Raw genomic sequence first — 18943 nt, forward strand, 5'->3', positions numbered from 1 at the left:
GCATTTGCTTAAAAAATGGGTGTGGTTGCATTTTCATTGGTCTTGAAGTTTCTGATATGTTCTTAGATAATAGTTTACCCATGTAAGAAATGGTTACATGCGCCCTGTGTTCTGTTTTATTTACAGATGACAGCAATGAACAAATTTAAAAGACCACTTGTCATAAACATGATACAAACACTTTTAAACTAAATAATTTTAGGCAAAACTGAATTCATGTTCTTATAACCAGTTTGAACCAGCACACTGGTTTTCTCTGAGGAGTCAGAGATGAACAACAGAGCATACACATATATTATAGAATTTAAGGTTATAGAAACACACAAATCGGTCTTTACCGATACTTTTAATTTAAGGCATAAAATGTACAGTAGTATATTTATAGCAAAAACAAAGGGTAAATTAAAAAATAGGATTAAAAAAAGACAGGTTGTGTACGTTATGTACGCCATAAGTTTAAGAAACAGCGGCATATAGGGAAGGGTAGAAACAATTTCCTGATTATGTCAAGAGTAGAAGCCTCAGGTAATCCCACAGGGTTTAAGAACACGTCGGGGAGAAAAAAAAACTACATTACCCACAATTCTATTGTTGCGCACATGACTCGCTCGTCACGGTTACGGTCAAAACACTGAGGTCTCTCATTTCCAGCGGTGGTGGCTTAAGGTAGGATACGAGCACTTCAGTCTTACACGAAACGGAGACGACTTCTTAATCTTTATTGTGAGTAACGCGGAGGTGTTTAAATTTGCGGACTGGTTTGTGAAAACGAGATCTCTTCAGCTCGGTGTGCTGTTTGCTAGCTAGCTAATGTAGGCACAGTGGTGTATGGGTGTATTGATAAATGCTATTGTTACCTTAGTGAAAAGAAAAGTCTGAATCTAGCCACGATAAATGGTGGATTACTTGACCAGTGTCTACTGTAGATACCTGTGTGTGTGTGTGTGTGTGTGTGTGTGTGTGTGTGTGTGTGTGTGTGTGTGTGTGTGAGAGAGAGAGAGTGTGAGAGTGACTGTGTTGGAGATCCGCTGGACACAACATTAATAAATCACCGCCATGCTTTATTCCTGGCAGCTTTGTGTGTTCTCCTACACTTTCTGCCGTAAGCTTATTAGCTACTTTATAAGAGATCCACTTGTAAAACGACTGTTCTCTAAAAGGTATGTTTGTTCTTGAGCTCACTGATTGTGATGTTTTTAAAAACATGGTGATCATAAGAATGGTGTCATGTTTCTAATATGAATAGTACCACTTCACTGCCTTAAACTGGAGAATTTCTACATACAGTTTATTATGGACTTCTAGGAATCAGTGAGCAGAAACTGTTTTACCAAACATGACTCGTGATTCAAACCACCCTTTTTTTTTAACTTCCTCATCTAATGTACTCAGTATGTTAATTTGATACCACACTTCTCCCAAATGCATCTAAATGCAGTTAATATTTTATTACAGCTCAATCTCCAAATGGCTTCACCATCAAACCATCACCGTTGAAAAACCTCAGCTGGCTCCTGACTGGACACAAATATTCATCTGCAGCTGGGTTATTTCTTGTAGCTTCATTCCAATTTCCTCACCTGATTTTCTGAGGTGCTTAACGCTTCCCAGACTGAGCTGCACCCTGGTGACTCATGGCAATTAACAACGATGTTGAGGACTGGGGTGGTGCTGGCAGCAGTGACTCTGGAGAAAGGGCGTGGCTCTTGCAGAGCCCCAGCGTGGATTCTGTTCGGCAACCTGAGTCTGACAGGAGGAGCTCGGGAGTGTCACCAATAGGTGCTATTTTCATCGTGGTGAATGCAGCGCTGGGAGCAGGTCTACTCAATTTCCCTGCGGCCTTCAATATGGCAGGAGGTATAACTGCAGGAATCGTGCTTCAGATGGTGAGAAGATTATGTGCTTCTGCTACACCTATTTTGTCTAAGCATCACATGAAGTACAGTTAAATTGGGATTCATATTTATAATTTGGTCTGCTCAGTTTTTATGAAATACTTGCATTGATCATCTATAAGTTAAAACCACTGAGTGTTGAGGTGAATGGATCCTGTTTTTGTGCTAAAAGGTCTTAGGTCCTGGCATGGTCCTGGTCCTATGTTACTTCGAGACATACCACACACCTTAACATTGCTGAGGCCAAGCACATCATTGGATAGCAATGGAAGCATCCTATAGCAGAACAATGTGTTCCATCATACTTGAGAAAATGCTTGGAAAAAGCTTTAGAAACACAACCAATCTCCTGACATCCCAGTCTGACAGAGCATCAGCGGGATGTGCCAGGAGAAGCCGATCCATGCAAGTCACACTCTTTAATCTACGAGACCTAAAGGATCCATTGGCAGTGTTAGAGTATCAGACACCAAGGGATGTCTCGTGTTCATTCCCCAGTCCCCAGACCAGTTTTGGAAGCTCAAGAGGGACCTCCAGAATATTACTCTGGTGTTTAATGTTGTGGCTGATCAATGTATACCCCCATTACACTGAGGATGAGACATTTTTTGACACTAAGAGAAGCTGAAAGGAAAAGAAATGTTATTTTATGTCACTACCCACAGTTATTATTAGGTTAGCTGGATTAGAGTCAGACTGAATATAGCATGAGCTTGTTCATTCCTGGAATACAAGCACTGACAATCAGAGGACCTGCTTTCTCTGTATTCATGTGACCAGCATATTCATATTGTGCTGCTTTGTGTTTCCTTGTGTTTCAGTTTATGCTGATCTTCATAATCACCGGGCTGGTGATCCTCGGATACTGCTCCCTGGTTTGTGTTGCCCCGGCCCCCAAACTTTCTTCACATTTCACTTGTTTTTCTTATATTTTCTCCGCCATGTTCTGGACCTCTAACTCCGAACAGTTTTGTCTCTCTTTTGTCTTCTTCCTTCATTCGTAGTGAAACAAACTGCGCAGGCTTCTTAAGTAACAACTTCTTTATTCTGTGGTTGTAATCCTGATCATATGGATAGGTTTGGACTTTCACTTCCTCAGTAGCTCAGATTTGTGCTGTCGTCTCACACAACACTGGAATAAAAGAGTAAAGCTAAGACTGAGTCAGTTGAATTAAGTAAATTTGAAGTGATGCAACAATATCCGCTGAAGAAAATCATTTACATTCAGCTGTTGGATGGTTTCTGGCTATGTAAATGTAAATGTGTGAGACTCCAACCTTAATTTTGCCAATAACTATGCAGACTTCGGTAAATCAAGCTGTGGTAGCCAAGGTAAAGTGTTTTTCTGTGTGATTGTCCTGCGTCCTGGCAGAATCCAAGATAGCCAATTAAGAGTGACTTAAATTACTTAAGTTATAAACAGCGATGCTCCTGCTGCTCGGTTGTTTGTGGAGTTATGTAGAAAAACCTGTTTTAAATGCCGCACACAGCAGGAGTGATCTGTGTTCTCAGTGGGTGCACAGATACATCAGTTTAGGCTTGCGGGAAATATCACTGGCTTGTGTTTAAAAACCTAATTTGGACAGTTAAACACTGTTTCAGCTGCATTGAAACTCAACGACTAATTTAAGTGTAACATTTTAATGATGCTGATTTTAATGGTGGCAATGAAAAATCAGGCAAATACATACAGGCTACAGATGTGATTGCTAACCTTGTGACTTTAACTCGTGCAACTTCGTAAATTTGTAGTGTTAAGTGAATAAAACCCAAATCACATAGGCCTAGAGACCGGTTGCAGGGCATTTAGCAACCATTGGTTTGTAGGCCAAAAATGCGTATTTCTTGACTGGTTGGCAATTGCTGGAGGTTGCTTGCCGCAATTGGTGAAATTGGTTGTGAAGAGCTATGTGGTGCTGACCCAAACACCCATTTTTGGTTGCTTTGGTTACCATTTGGAGAGCAGCTGGTGAGCATTTGAAGTGGGTGACTGTGATAATCTGCAAATCAACCACAATAAGGTGTTTGGGTCACCACCCTCTGTGCTACAAATATTACCTCTCCAACCACTCGCCAGCCAGGTGGGGAATATACATTTTTCCCTAGGAACCAAAGGTTGCCAGGTGGGGTCACTGACTGGTCTCTAGGTCTGTATGACTGGGGTCTAAGTGAGTGATAAACTTAATAAACATTAAGCATAAATGAGATAAACTGTCACAACTGTGAGTGAAAAAACAAACACGTACACCCTCAACAGTCAATAGATTGAATCACCTCCATTATGGCAGGCAACTCTCGGACAATGAAGTCACATGAGAAACCTGAGTATCACTATCGTGTACCTACCTACTGTTGGATCTACGTCTTTTTTTTAAAATTATCTGTCTTTTTTATTCAGGTCAGTAATGAAGGTACTTACCAGGAAGTTGTTCGAGCCACTTGCGGGAAAGTCACAGGAGTTGTATGTGAAGTAGCCATTGCCATCTACACATTTGGCACATGCATTGCTTTCTTCATTGTCATCGGAGACCAGCTCGATCGCTGTGAGTGTACTTATTTATCAGACTGGTTAGCTTTTTTGTTTCGTCTATAGAAAACCAAAACCTCTAAAACTGGAATGTAAAAGTCAAAAGATGCACCTGAATTAAATTTAGCTGATCTTTTCAAAACCATCTTTAAAAATTTATTATTTTTTTAAATCCTGGCTACACAGTCGTTATTGACCACAAGCTCTGTTTCCTGGGTTTGACTCTCTGTGACTTTGACCACTTCCATAAAATGAAATCTGAGGTGAAGGATCTAATTTCACGTAAAGGACGAGATCCAGAGCACGCTGCAGAGGCAGGGACAGGACAGGACTTCCAGGGAGCCATCAAAAATATTAGTGACAGTTAAAGCGGTCCGGGGTGCACAAGAGTATGATCTTTAAAAGGAAGATCAGCCAGATTTAAGTCATATAAGGTTTTGTTTATTTATTATTGTTTTACTTATTTTATTTATATTTTCATGGGATAATTCATGAGACTTTCCGATCATCTCCTACATTTAAATGACATTTCTGCTTTTCTTTTGCATTTAGCTGTGATGTGTTAAATAGGGGAAGTCTTTCTGTCATAGAGCAGTATAAAAAAAGGCAGTGTCATCACTGATGAGGGCAAAGAACATCAGAGATGACACTACTCAGCTTTTTTGCTCAGTAAACGTGTCTCTCATGTGATCAACTCAACCCAGAGATGCTGACAGTGTTTAAAAGAGTTCAACTCTGGCCTCTTGCTATTTAGAAATGAATGAAGTGTTTGTGACTTCGATCGTCTACGTTTCTACATCCCTCCTGTGTGTACAGCTGTTTAGCTAATCTCCTGCTCTGTACCCTGTTCCCTTCTCCAGCAAACAGCAGATTGTACTCCGGCTCTTTCTCTTTGTGCCCTTCACAAATGTTTTTGAAATCCTTGTTTTTTTGTTACAGTGATCGCTGCAGCGGGTCATAATGCAGAGGGTGAAGACGATCACTTCTGGTACACTAACCGCAAATTTACCATCTCTCTGACTGCGGTACTGGTCATTCTTCCTCTCTCCATCCCCAAAGAGATTGGCTTCCAGAAGTATGCCAGGTGCAGAACTTTGTCCCTTGTTGACCTGCAGCTTATTTTCACTATGAGAATTGGTTTCTTCTTCTTCTTCTTGTTATTATTATTATTATTATTATTATTATTATTATTATTATTATTATTTTGTTTTGTTTTTTTAATTTTCAATTTACACACTGATTATTTGAGTTGTTCTTTTTTTCTGGTAGTACTCTGAGTGTGATGGGAACCTGGTATGTTACCATAGTGGTCATCATTAAGTACATCTGGCCGGACAAAGAAGTGACTCCGGGCTATGTTCCTACCAGGTGTGGACACATTTCACAACACTTTCTAAACATCTGCATCCTCCTCATCTGGCTTTGAGTTGCATATTGTTGTGTTTGTTACAGTTCTGATTCCTGGACTGCAGTTTTTAATGCAATGCCCACCATATGCTTTGGCTTCCAGGTATCTCCTCATTTGGTATCATTTGATGAGATTTTAAGTTATGTGCCTTTATGATTAGACTTTAATATTAATAAGCTGTATCTCCTGCCTCCCCCGTCCTGATCTCTGGTCACAGTGCCATGTCAGCTCCGTGCCAGTGTTCAACAGCATGAGGAGGAAGGAGATCAAACCCTGGGGACTTGTTGTCACCTTCAGCATGTTCATCTGCCTTTTTGTTTACACTGGAACAGGTATTGTACATATATACTGAATAACATGCATGTTTATAATTGACTTTTATTTTTTATTTATTTATTTATTTTTTTGCCTGTCCCGTTTGGTTCTTTTGCCATCAGAATTATTGTCTAAAGGCAAGGAAAGATGCCCAACGGATTTACTTTACCAAATGGACCATCCCAGCCTTGCTGTCTTGGTCTATTTGATTCACCTTTTATTGTTTATTTTATTTTATTTTATTTTCACTTGCTAAATACGGGACAGACTTGACTGGGGAAAAGAAAAGGGAGAAAGAAAGAGGGAAAGAAAAACGGCGGTGAAGAGGAACTGTGATAAAGGGCAAAAAAACAAAAACCAACAAAACAAACAGACAAAAAAAATACATATATCAATCCCCTGGATCACCTGTTGAGAAAGAAAAAAGAGAAAACAAGCAAAAAAAAAAAGAGCAATATAATAAACAACATCATCGCGATGATCTATGTGAATATAACAGTAAATACTAAATATTGAATATTATTGTGCAGCACTTAAGATCGACAGCGCACAGTGTGCTATATATATATATATATATATATATATATATATATATATCAATTTTTTTTTTTTTTTTTTTATTATTATTGACTTTTAAATACATTTCAGAAACTACATGTAAAAGGTATTTGAAGGTATTTTTTATAGCACGGAAATATATTCCATAAATGTAGTCAGCATGCAGGTTTGCTTTTTTTGTTGTTGTTGTTTTTTGTTGCTTTTTACAGTGAAATAAAAACACATTTCAGATCCTTGGTGTGATTTGTGATTTGTTCAGGTGTCTGTGGCTTCCTGACATTTGGCTCCAACGTCAGTCAGGATGTATTGATGTCGTACCCTCCCGATGATATCGCCGTAGCCATTGCGAGAGCTTTCATCATCGTCTGTGTGGTCACCTCCTACCCTATTTTACACTTCTGTGGCAGGTAAGATACAGAAAAACTAAAACGTACTACTAATGATACTAATGATGAAGCTGTAGTTGATATCTGGATATATTAATAGGTCAAGAAAATACAGCAGAAAACCATATGCAGTGTAAAGATACATTGGACTAAAGGTTTCCTCAGCAGAGAATAGAGTAATACTCACTGTGTCTGTCTGTTTCTGTTGTAATCCGAGCGTCTCAGTGTTTTTTTTGTGGCTGCTCCAGCACATGTGTCTGAGTGCATGCTGTTTCCTCCATTTCTAACTGTATTTCCTCCCCTACATCTTGAGAAAAGCTTAAAGTGAGATGGCATAATCAAAATAAAGTATTTTATTTGTATTCCTGTGAAAAATACAAGTGGAGAACACTCTTAGGATAAGTAGCAGCCAAGTGGTGCCGATTGAAGGCAGCTGATTAATCGAGCGTGATCACCTCTATAAAAGTAGAAGCTTTAGAGGTGGAGAGCGTGTTAAAACATGCCATAATCTTCCCAGGAGTGGACGTCCCAGTAAGCTGACCCTGAGACTAGACCCCCAATACTTGGAGAAACTGCAGAAACCCCCAAAATTACATCTCAGACTCTATAGGGCTCAATGAGCATGTTAAATATTAAAGTTAATGACAGCACGATTTACTAGAGGAAAGCCTCTTCTCTCTAAAAAGAACATGACAGCATAGTTTAAGTTTATAAAGTTGCAAATGTAAGGAAAAAAAATCCTAATGTAAAACTATAAACTTTCCTATTTTATGTGCCCACAGTGAGTCTTTACTGCTAATTTGCTGCTCTCTCTCTCTTCAAGTGTGTATTTGTCAAATTAGACACACATACAGGGTGAAACACTACAGAGATGAGAGCAGCACAGCAGCAGAAGTTTAGCATGAGATGATGATTATGGGTTCAACATCTGTTGGCTTACTGTAGCATTTTATTGCATCATCCAGTCTATTTTACCGTGCTAGCTCTTCTTCTTCTTCTTCTTCTTCTTCTTCTTCTTCTTCTTCTTCTTCTTCTTCTTCTTCTTCTTCTTCTTCTTCTTCTTCTTCTTCTTCTTCTTCTTCTTCTTCTTCTTCTTCTTCTTCTTCTTCTTCTTCTTCTTCTTCTTCTTCTTCTTCTTCTTCTTCTTCTTCTTCTTCTTCTTCTTCTTCTTCTTCTTCTTCTCTTTCCTATTTCCTTTAGTCAGGGCAAATGTGTCTCATGCACTTGATTGTTCATTCGGTGTTGCATTTTTAAGTGTCTAAAATATATAAGCAGATTTTTTTGGTAAGGCTCCCATTTAGATAATTTTAATCAACATATGCACTGAGCTTGCATTTTCCAGCTGTCAGTTCTTACGAGTGAAAAACGTATGACGAGATATCTGTGAGATTTCTGACTGCAGCTTGTTACTGGCATCAGATAATAAATATATATATATATATATATATATATATATATATATATATATACATTTATATTTTCTGTTTTGGCCTCTTTGTTTCCTGTGATTTTTTTTTTTTTTTTTTTTTCCACGCACTGAGATGCGTTCAAATTATCACTAGCAGAAGAAACTGACCATATCTATGTATTTGTTATTGGCTAAATATAATCTGTCCTCATTAAATAATGTTTAATACTGATGCTAGGGTTGCTAATTTTTCCAATATTTAGAAATAGAAAAGCAGCACTGATGTGAGATTTGTTTCAGGTGGTACCCCGTGTGTAGTTTTTAAAATCTGTATCAGATGATTAAAAAAAACAAAAAAATAGTCAAAGGGATTGGTGGTATGTATCGATGTGTTTGTATGCACTAAAGCAGGGGTGTCGAAGTCCAGGCCTCGAGGGCCGGTGTCCTGCAGGTTTTAGTTAACACCCTGGGTGAACACACCTGAATCAAATGAGTAGTTCATTACCAGGCCTCTGGAGAACTACAAGACATGTTGAGGAGGTAATTTAGCCATTTGAATCAGCTATGTTGGATCAAGGTCACATCCAAAACCTGCAGGACACCGGCCCTCGAGGCCTGGAGTTCGACACCTGTGCACTAAAGTCTTTATTTGGTTTTTATGGATGTTTTCTTCTCAGTACTCTGCTGTGGTCATGTGTTGTTCTAGGGCAGTTATAGAGGGACTTTGGCTGCGTTTCCAAGGTGAACAGGTAGAGGTGTGTGTACGTCGTGAGAGGAGGAGGAGGATCCTGCAGACGCTGGTGTGGTTTATCATCACCCTCGTCCTCGCCCTCTTCATCCCAGACATTGGTCGAGTGATCTCTCTGATCGGAGGACTGGCAGCCTGCTTCATCTTTGTCTTCCCGGGTACAATGCACGTCATCTGCTCTGTTCTGGTTTTCTGTGCAGCTTTTTTCTGTAAAGCCGACTCAATGTTTCTTTAAATTTACAGGTTTGTGTTTGATGCAAGCCAAACTCTCAGAGACAGACGTCCGATCTGTAAGGTGAGGCGCTGCTAATTCTTGGTCTTCTTTCTGCTTCTGTATATATTTTTTTCAATCATGCAGTAATTACATTGCATGACACCATTTTATCATCAGCTGACTACACGTTCAAAACCTCAAAAGGCCCCTCTGCACATGAGGCTGTAATCGAGCTTGTGGGAATATTTGCACACTTTTTAAAACTGCGTTAATACCGGATGCTACATTATAGTTACCCTTCACAGTTAAATGACTACAATAGATTACATACAGCATACTTTGATCTTAAGTGGGCCAGACCCCTTTTTGCCGTTATAAAAAAGTTTAACTACGTATTTAATCCCGGATATCCCTAATCCCACCAATATAAGAAAAAGAAGTGCACTTTCAGTAGTATCTCCCTTTTTCTACATATCAAAGAAATCCTGCTGTGGTGACAGAAAAGCGTCAGCACAACTGTTTGGGCTTATAAGACTTAAATGTGTAACAGTGCAGAGGAAGTTCTGAGAGCTCATTGATCAGACTAACCTTTAATTATAAAGCAGAAGGTTTTTGTTAATTTACAGAAAATGGCCACTTTTTTATTAATTAGTTAATTACTGTGGAACTGAAATTTATAGAGTAAATATTAAAACAAAAAAGCACTATTCTGTAACTTCATTGTTCATCTATTCATTTGGGGGAGGTCTTTATTAGTAGCAAAAGCTGTAAAACTAGATAAGCCCGTCTTTTATGCCACTGAGCTTCTGCATCTGTTTGGTCTGTGACGAATCAAAGTTGAAGAAAAACTTTCCAGTTGAACACTTTTTAAAAATTCTTCTCTAATCTTTTGACATTGGAGCCACATGATTCACGGTCATTATTGCAAAAAATGTTATCCATGCTCAAACGAATCTATTTCCTCTTTCACAGCTGGCACGGGCTGGTGATCTTCAGTGTTGCCATGGTTACACTTGGAGCGTTCATATTCGGCCTCACTACGACGAACTCCATCTACCAGGACGTCGTCAACTGAAGGGAATGTTTTTCATGAGCCAGTGCTGCTCTCAGGCCTCTGCTGCTACTCGGGACCTCTGGATGATACAAAGCGTCTCATGACCCCCCCCCCCCCCCCAAAAAACAACAACAACAAAGACAAACATCACCTGCTCCGTACTGACGTGAAGGTCTAGAGAGTTTTGCTCAATCGGGGAGTCACCCCGTCATGCCAAGGGAATTCAGACGCTTCTAACAGCATGTTTCATGTGTTTTACTGTGTCATTATTTTCAGAAGGGACACACACTCCTTACTCCCCTCTGTGGATGTAACAATGACACGTTCCTGTTTACAAGAGCCAAGGGACTTAATCAGATTGATTTTAACAACAGAATTGTACCACTTTGTATAATTTAATTAGCATGTCATAATGTAATTCATGTTCAGTACCAATTATGTCGCTGCTAATAGTTTGTCTGCTCACCAGTGTTAAAAAAGAAAAAAAACTGAATTAAGTGATACGTTACCACAGTAGGACAAAGCATATTAAATGTATGTAAAGGCGTAGAGTGGCCTTAATACAGAGCCAGGGCAGTTTGATTATGAGGTTTTCAATTATAGGGACAAAACAACCAAACATACTACACTTTAAAACTGATTTAGAAATGAGTTATTTTTTTGTTTTATTGGTTTGTGTAATTTATTGTGCTATAGTACAAGGTAGTTTTACAAGTGAATTTTAGATTAGATTGGACTAGATTAGATTATTTGTACAAATAAGCAAAGACCTACAAACATATGCTTATTGAAGCCAGTGTGTAAAACAGGGTGAAAAGTGCAGCTCTGTGTCTGCACAAATGAGCACCACCTCCACAGGTTTGTGCAGGTTTGTAAAGAGAGGGAAGGATGTAACCTACAAAGGATTCACTTCGCACTTTATTTACAGGAAAGGGTTATAAGACACGACAGGAAGGAAATTAAGTGAACAAACTGCACATGTGACATTTTAAGTTCAAGAATGTGATGTTAGAAATAATTTTAGTTTTTGTTTGCCTCAAACCAAAGTGGGAGCTTTTTTTTTTTTTTAAATGCCCAAATATCCCAAAACTCCAACACTAAAGACGTACAGAGCACAGATCACTGACATGGTTAAACTATATCAAATGACTTTACCCCTCATCTTTGTACCAACTGTAACTTTAATAACCATTTTTGCAGTACATTGTTTTTTTTGTGATTCAGGTGATTTCATGTTTATGTAGTTATATTTTTTTTGTTTAATGAAACCCAGCAAGTATTTTTGTGAACACAACTGACAAAACAGAAAAAAGGGACTGTCAGAAACACGGGTATGCTACATGAGACTGCTGGACGGACACATTTATCATAATTGTGAAGAAAAACTACAAAATGAAAATTTCTTAAAGTACTAAGTGCTGGGATACTTTTTTTTTTAAACAATCATTGTTATGATCATTGTTTTTTTTATGGTTTGGTGCTTTAACTTGTGTGTCAGACTTAATTTATCGATGATCAGCTGCAATTACGCCACTGATTAACAAAGCATTTGCTAATCACAATCATGTCCCTGTTGTCTCATAAAAGTGACTTAAATATGTTAATGGGAAGATTTGGTAGAAATATTGTAGTGAACATTCAATGCTACTTCAATAAATGAAGTGCAATTAAAGCATGTGAATAAATGTGGACTGCTCAAATCTCATGAGTTGAACAAAAAATTTAATAAAAGACATTGAATTCATTTCATCAAATTACAGTTTTTGATCGGAGTTTGGCATCATCAGTCCAAACTTTTTTTTTTTAAATCCTTTATATTGTTATTTTATTAACACGTCAACCATAAGGATGAAAAAACAAACAAAACAAACATTTACATAAGTGTCACAGACAATACTTTTATAAAAGTATATAAAGTTCAGCATCAAATATCTGGACTCAGATCTGTCTGAGTCAATGAGAAGAAGCTTTGCAGAAACCACGGGATGCAGATGTTTCTTTTACACACAAGTAGCTCCCGAATTTACTGACAAAAATGGTAAAAAATACACACGAACAAGCTGAGCAAGTAGCTTTGGAGCCAAGCAGAGGGTTTGTGACCAAATCAGCTGTTAGCTTCAATCTAAATGAACACAAATTTCACCCATAAAAGCTGAGATTGAGGGCAAAGCAGTTATAACCATTTAATAACTATGGGTTATTCATTCCTTGATTAATTTGATGAATTAAACTTTTGGGCACGCCCCCCCCCAAAAAGTGTTCTCCATTTGTTCTGTCAAGAGCCAGACTGACAGTCTTGACCTATTAAAAGGGTGCAAGTGCAATACCAAAGAGTCATTTTTACATCTCAAATTTATTTCCCTGAGAACAACAAATAAAGAAAAAGTACATTCTCCGACTCAGTAAGGGGAATTTGTTATGAAAGATTGAAACATGTGGAGAGCTGGACCTGGAGCCCACTGAGGAACCATGTGACCTGCACCCTGAAACAGATCAAAGCAGTATTTTGAGTAACTGCGACATCTCCACATAAAACAAACCGACAATGCAAAAGCATTAATGCTTACCTTAACAGTCAGAAAAGTGATGTTTCCAAACATCTGATAAAAGCCAGCAATTTGGTCCTCATGAATCCATCTTTGGTATTTAGTGGTTGCCTAAGAACATTTTAGTACAATTAAGAAGTGCCTGTCGTTGGTGTGAAAAAGTATAATTTATGAATGTAGAATTAAAGCTACCTTCAAGCCGAGATCCTCCACAAACCACTGGTCACCCAGAAAGTTGCAGGCCATGTCGGTGTCTCCGTTATAGACGAGCGCACGGAGGCCCAGAGAGAGCAGCTTCAGGTACACGTCCTTCATTGTTGCATACAACACGTTGTACTGCGATTCAACTTTATCACTGCAACAAATACATACTTATCATCATGCAAATCACACCACGCTAATGACAATCATTCATGCAATAATCACAATTACTGTTTTTTGGAACTTCTGGGAGATTTTGTGAATTAAAAAAAAAAAAGAAAAAAGAAAATTCAATACAGCTGCTTTGATAGGGTTACCTGTACAAAGATATATTTATGTTTCGATACATATAACAAAAAACAAAACAAAACAAAACCAAAACCAGTATTGCAAACATGAATCCATGTTTTAAACCAACATCCATATTTGCCCGTTTTGTCTAACACAGTAACACAGTAAGGCTGTTTCTCTAATTTGTGAATTATTGACAAATGTAGTTTGTTTTTATGTGTACTGGACACTGGTGAGCAGACAATACTGATATTTTTTTAATCTTTACACAACAAACAGGGTGCTATACTTTAAAACAGGACTTCTTTGTACTTACACTAACTAAACAGATTACCTCAACGTAGTCCTTGCAGGACACAATTTTGCATTTAAAGGAGGAACTACTTTACTGTACTGTTTCCCACCATGTATTCTTTGTTTTGGGACTAAACCTTGGGCTTAAATCTACATACATGATTCACAGACTTTAAAAACCAACCATTAAATTTGGTCTGTAAGAACTTGTTTTCCCCTAAGAGTCATTTTCTTCTGACTGGCCAGTTTCAGGAAGCCAGGTGAGGGGCAGCTCCAAATGCTTGTGAGCTATACTGCTGCTGCTTTGTGGATGGGGCGTACCTTTGTAGTCATCAGTGATTTGCTGGCATTGGCTCAATGCAAAAAATGGAGGATAAAAAAAAAAAAATGTTGGAAGGAGGGTGAAGCTTGAGCTTTCTGCTCACACTTACAGTCACCTTAGTGTTTCAAACTTTGGCCAATTTCAGTGTTTAAAAAAAAAAAAAAAAAAAAAGCATTGCAACATCATCAACTTATATCTTCAGTAAAACTGCAACAAAGAGGACTTGAGGTGCACACATAACATTATTTATCACCAATTTTGCAATAACCAGAAGATTTCATTATTTGCCATACCTGCAGATATCCCAGGGAGGCAGGATAGCCGGAATGTGCAACGCTTTCCTCACGTCGCCTCTGTTCAGCCAGTTCATCTGGGCTGTGCTGTTGATACAGGGTGGGACTTCACCCAGAGTGGTGGAGGAACTTCTCTGTACTGAAAACTTCAGTAAACACCATCATTAACACCCAGGACAAGTAAAACACAGACATGGAGTGCACGAAAACGTGTTTTTGGAGGGTTACCTTGTGTGTATGTGGGTGACTCCTGTAGTTCCTAAACAGAAGACTCATAGTCCTCTCATAGACTCTACTGGATCTTCTCTGACCCTCACAATCCAAGTAAAGGGCATACTCATTAAGTCCACTATTATAGATGAGACCAAAGGCCACTTTTATCTTTAAAGGAGACAAAGAAGTAAATGTCTGAAAGACTCTTAAGTCAACATGAGAAATTCCCAGTTGATTAAGGCAACAGTGAATACGTTACCAGTGTCGTGCATGTCTCAGAACTGGAGTTGTAGAAGTTGCAGGTTCCATCCTTACAGCAATTTATGTTCAGGTCACGCCACAAACTGCACAAGAAACAGCTCTGCATCAGCTCTGTGCAAATGATCTCTTAACTTGAAGGCAGATTACTTCTGTCATATTTTTATATGACGAACGATATTAAAATGTAAAAATGATATGCTTCCCAGCTCCTGACTTTAATAGGAAAAACAACCTAAGTGATCAGATATATTTTTATGTAGCAACTCAAGAGAATTCATCTTGTGTGTAATGGAGCATGCAAATAATAAACACCATTTCTTTTTAAAGCCATTCCTTCATAATAAAACAAGAAACCTTGGCAAAACTTACTCTTCTCCAAAGAGGCCGTGGTAGTAACCAAAGTAGATCAATGACTGGTCATTGAGATTAAAGCTGCTGAGGCCATTTCCCACTGCAAAGCCCTGGGTACAAGCAAACGCGTCACTTTAAACCACGTCAGTGGGCACAATATAGAGGAACAACTTCTCCTTCATCATGAAACTACATTAAGGAAATGTGGCAGATGAAGTGTCTTACCTTAAAGTTTATTTTGGCTTTTCCCGTGGCCACAAGGAGGCTGAGTGTTGGCGCATAAATTCCACCGTAGCTCTCCCCGAAGATGAAGAACTCGTTCTGAGTGAAGTTTGGGAACTTGGAGAAGAAATTCTGCAGGGCTTTGTAATTATCTTGGGCAACCTATGATAAACATTTCACATGTTTTCACATTTCACAGTCACCTTTTGTTCCTTTATAAAGATCTGCATTGGTTATTTAACACACTGAGCTCACCTGGTCATCATCAGTTGCATATTTCTCATCATCAGAGTAGGAATATCCCACACCTGCAGGAGACTCAACATACAGCACATTGGCAATCTTGTTCCAGCTGAATTTGTTCTCGTAAAGCGTAGCCCCATCATCATTTACCTGAAAATCAGAGTCAACACTTATCTATTGAAATCCACTTTACTCAGTGCACAAGTGTAGTTATGCACACAGTGAACACACTCACATGAAATGGTCCATTCTCTGATAGGAACCCATCCAGCGAGCTGCAGCCAGGGCCTCCGTTCAACCAGAGCACCAGAGGGTCTTTGACGGGGTCCCTCTGAGAAGTTACAAACCTGCAGGAAATCAGGACACAAGATATCACAAACTCAAAGTTACTCATTCCAAATAACTAGATAATCTTTTGTGAATAGTGAAAGCAGATCTGCAGGCAAGAACGAGTATAAGGACCAAGTGCTCCAATGCACTTTAACCTGAGAGACAATACAATAATTGAACTCAGAAAACACCACTCATACACCAGATAAGACCCAAGCTAGAACCACAAGGACAGTTCTGTTTGTTTGCAGCAAAACCCATGATCTAGAGCTTTTCTTGAAGTTCCTCAGTGATTTGGTATTTAAGTTCAAGAAACCTGCTCAACTGGTTTGTCTTTCTGATTCAGGATAACATAAGGTGCTGCTGCAAACATGAAATCATGTTTACTAGGCTTACATGAACTACATAAGGAAATGCATCATGTGGACAAAAGCAACAGAAGCATTTAGGTGTACCTCTTAGTTATTGAATCCAATAATGTAACGGCATTGTTTTATGGGATTGTTGTGGGGCCCTTTAGTTCCAGTGAATGCTTCAGCATTCCAAGACATTTTAGACAACTTTGTAGGCACAGTTTGGTGAAGGCCCTTTTCTGTTGCAGGATAGCAAACCAAAGTCCAGAAAGGTAAGGCCTGCACAGAGCTCTGACCTCAACCCCACAGAGCAGCTTAGGGATGAACTAGAACTGAGACAATGAGCCAGGTCATCTCCTCCAGCAACAGTGTCTGACCTTACAAAAGCTCTTCTAGATGAATGGGCAAAAATTCCCCACAGACACACTCCAAAATCCTACAGGAAGACTGAAAGCCGTAACACACCTGCAGAGGGGTTTAGGGGAAACCTATTTATAGGTTTATTATGTAGGTAGCCCAATACTTTTGTCCATATGCACTCGGGGGTAATTACTAGACTCTGTATTAGTGAGAAGAACGTCAAGGACTTTGTTGTAATTAATATTATTATAAACGGTGATGTGAGCCGATTTTTTTTCTTTTTTTTACATTTGGGCTCTAAACTTAAAATTTAATCTGGCTCCCATTGCAGATTTTTAGTATAAGAGGTAAAAGTTTGCTTTATAGTTGTTTATATTCTGTGGGGGGGGGTTAAAAAGAAAGCTTTGCGTGCCTCATTATAAAGAAATAGAAGTGTATATATACTGCATTTGCACACAGAAACCACCGCAGTGTGGGCAACCTGTCGTGCTCTGACAACGTTTCTGGCGCATTTAGCACATTTACCACCGGTTCTTACCAGTAATGGAGAAACTTTCCAGGGCGTGCCTGCAGGTATCCTGACCACTGTCGGTAGTTCGGTTTGAACGTCATTCCGGGCAAATGCGTCACTTCGTCCGGAGGGTACTCAGCCCACGAGCCGAGCGGAAACACGGCCAGCAAACACAGCAGCAAACCTCCACCGAGCATGGCTGAAGCCTGGGTCACGTCTCAAACACCAAACGAACCCCGAAAATAAGTCCCTGCGCTCGGCGAGGAAAGAGGAAGAAGAAGCGTTCACTTCAACTTCCTCAATTACAGCTCCGCGTGAAACTGAACGTCATATGACTGGCGGTGTGGGTCACGTGACTCACATGGCGCTGTCGAACACAAATATTGAAGTTTAGAAACAGGTGTGAAGAATTTAAATTACAGTTGTTGGGGGGGGGTTTAAGTTTTTAGTTTCGTTTTCAGTTTTACTTTTTATTGTTCAAAAACTAAACTAACTTTTAGTTTTTAGTAGTTTCACTGCTAGCTTTTTCTTTGTTAATTTTTTGTAAATAAAGGACATTCTCTATTTATCCGAGTAGTTATAATAATAAAAATGTAACTTTTTGAATGCAGTAGACATCCCATATACGCCTCAGTATGACAAATCAGACAAAGGCTAAAACGATTCCTGGTTACTTTCATTTTGTTATATTTAGTTTTAGTAGTACTGTTATAAAATATAATCCAAGTGCCTATTTGCTAAGTATATATTAAAGTATATATTAAAGTAATATTAAAGGCCAGCTTTGAGGGTTTATACACTGTGTTTTAGGTCATTAGACGGCTTGGCGACATGAAACTGTGATAAACAGGATCTTTAGTGCAGACTTTCCAGAGAGTCTCGTTCATGTTTGTGCTGCTAGATGATAACAACAGGAGACGACCTTCGGGTCGTGAGTGCCAGACGTGGGGAGCGGGGGTGTAGAGTATATCACACTCATCGTGTCGGTAATGCATTAGATTTTGCAGGAGGCTTCGCGCTGTGCACATCTCCCTTCCGGAAGGTTTTGTTGAATAAAGTATATATTTTGAATACACTGAGTTTGCGTCTTCTCTATCAAGCCTGAGGACAAAAGAATCGGGTCGATAGTACTCAATATCCAAAGCAGCAACAGTGACAACAAAAGAGAGTGTTGGAGCTGGTGAAGACGAGTGTCAGGGGTGCTTTGTGAGGACAGAAGAGTGAGAGGGGAGGTTTATGGGATATTAGTGAGGCCTGCAGTGATGTATGCTATGAGGGGCCGTACAAGCCAAAATTCATTCTTTCACTCTCACATACATATATTCTTCTTTCAGGCACATGTATTGTCACTCTCACATACATACATACATATATTTTCACTCTCACATACATATATTGTCATCTCGCACACCTTTATTCTTATTTCATATCCATGTATATTCACTCTCACATACATCCATTAATCTTCCTTTCACACACGTATTCTATTTTTCTAAATGCTACATATTTTTATGCTGACATATATTTATTCCCCTTGCAGGTGCAGCCCTTTCTAGTCATATATATATACATACCCTTTACCTTTCAACACATATATATTTGTACTCCTATACTCATATATACATACAATCCCAGTGTT

The 18943-nt window shown here is 39.0% G+C and overlaps 2 protein-coding genes across 3 annotated transcripts; one reads left to right on the forward strand and one right to left on the reverse strand.

The window, feature by feature from the left end:
* Nucleotides 1–518: 518 nt before the first annotated feature.
* slc38a7 (solute carrier family 38 member 7) lies at nucleotides 519–11912 on the forward strand. 2 transcript variants are annotated; one of them, XM_003442335.5, is made up of 12 exons: nucleotides 519–666; nucleotides 1456–1886; nucleotides 2717–2770; nucleotides 4294–4438; nucleotides 5362–5506; nucleotides 5692–5790; nucleotides 5875–5932; nucleotides 6048–6162; nucleotides 6963–7110; nucleotides 9204–9403; nucleotides 9489–9540; nucleotides 10432–11912. In XM_003442335.5, exons 2-12 carry the CDS (start codon nucleotides 1635–1637, stop codon nucleotides 10532–10534), a joined length of 1371 nt encoding a protein of 456 aa, XP_003442383.1. In that variant the 5' UTR covers nucleotides 519–666; nucleotides 1456–1634; the 3' UTR covers nucleotides 10535–11912. The 2 variants fall into 2 exon arrangements, with proteins under 2 accessions (XP_003442383.1, XP_005467160.1); XM_005467103.4 differs by having other exon boundaries at nucleotides 581–723.
* Nucleotides 11913–12217: 305 nt separating this feature from the next.
* Nucleotides 12218–17658, reverse strand: si:ch211-122f10.4 (Cathepsin A-like protein). Its single transcript, XM_005467102.4, has 11 exons — nucleotides 17332–17658; nucleotides 15986–16097; nucleotides 15763–15900; nucleotides 15511–15669; nucleotides 15304–15395; nucleotides 14933–15017; nucleotides 14689–14841; nucleotides 14461–14606; nucleotides 13252–13414; nucleotides 13081–13170; nucleotides 12218–12996 (listed from the first exon to the last, which is right to left on the reverse strand). The coding sequence occupies exons 1-11, from the start codon at nucleotides 17499–17501 to the stop codon at nucleotides 12913–12915; spliced, it is 1392 nt and encodes a 463-aa protein (XP_005467159.1). The 5' UTR covers nucleotides 17502–17658; the 3' UTR covers nucleotides 12218–12912.
* Between the last annotated feature and the right edge of the window lie 1285 nt (nucleotides 17659–18943).

Source organism: Oreochromis niloticus, linkage group LG1 (assembly GCF_001858045.2).
Source record: "Oreochromis niloticus isolate F11D_XX linkage group LG1, O_niloticus_UMD_NMBU, whole genome shotgun sequence".
In the NCBI taxonomy this organism is placed as follows: Eukaryota; Metazoa; Chordata; class Actinopteri; order Cichliformes; family Cichlidae; genus Oreochromis; species Oreochromis niloticus.

Bases quoted from the DNA above. Each gene is read 5' to 3' on its own strand.
- slc38a7 (XM_003442335.5), top strand. From the start codon at position 1,635: ATGGCAATTAACAACGATGTTGAGGACTGGGGTGGTGCTGGCAGCAGT. The intron at 5,507-5,691 runs GTGCAGAACTTT...TTTTTCTGGTAG, and splicing joins GGCTTCCAGAAGTATGCCAG to TACTCTGAGTGTGATGGGAA. The intron at 7,111-9,203 runs GTAAGATACAGA...GTGTTGTTCTAG, and splicing joins ATTTTACACTTCTGTGGCAG to GGCAGTTATAGAGGGACTTT.
- si:ch211-122f10.4 (XM_005467102.4), bottom strand. From the start codon at position 17,501: ATGCTCGGTGGAGGTTTGCTGCTGTGTTTGCTGGCCGTGTTTCCGCTC. The intron at 15,670-15,762 runs GTGAGCTCAGTG...TGTTTATCATAG, and splicing joins ATGCAACTGATGATGACCAG to GTTGCCCAAGATAATTACAA. The intron at 15,396-15,510 runs GTAAGACACTTC...GCTTGTACCCAG, and splicing joins AAGCCAAAATAAACTTTAAG to GGCTTTGCAGTGGGAAATGG.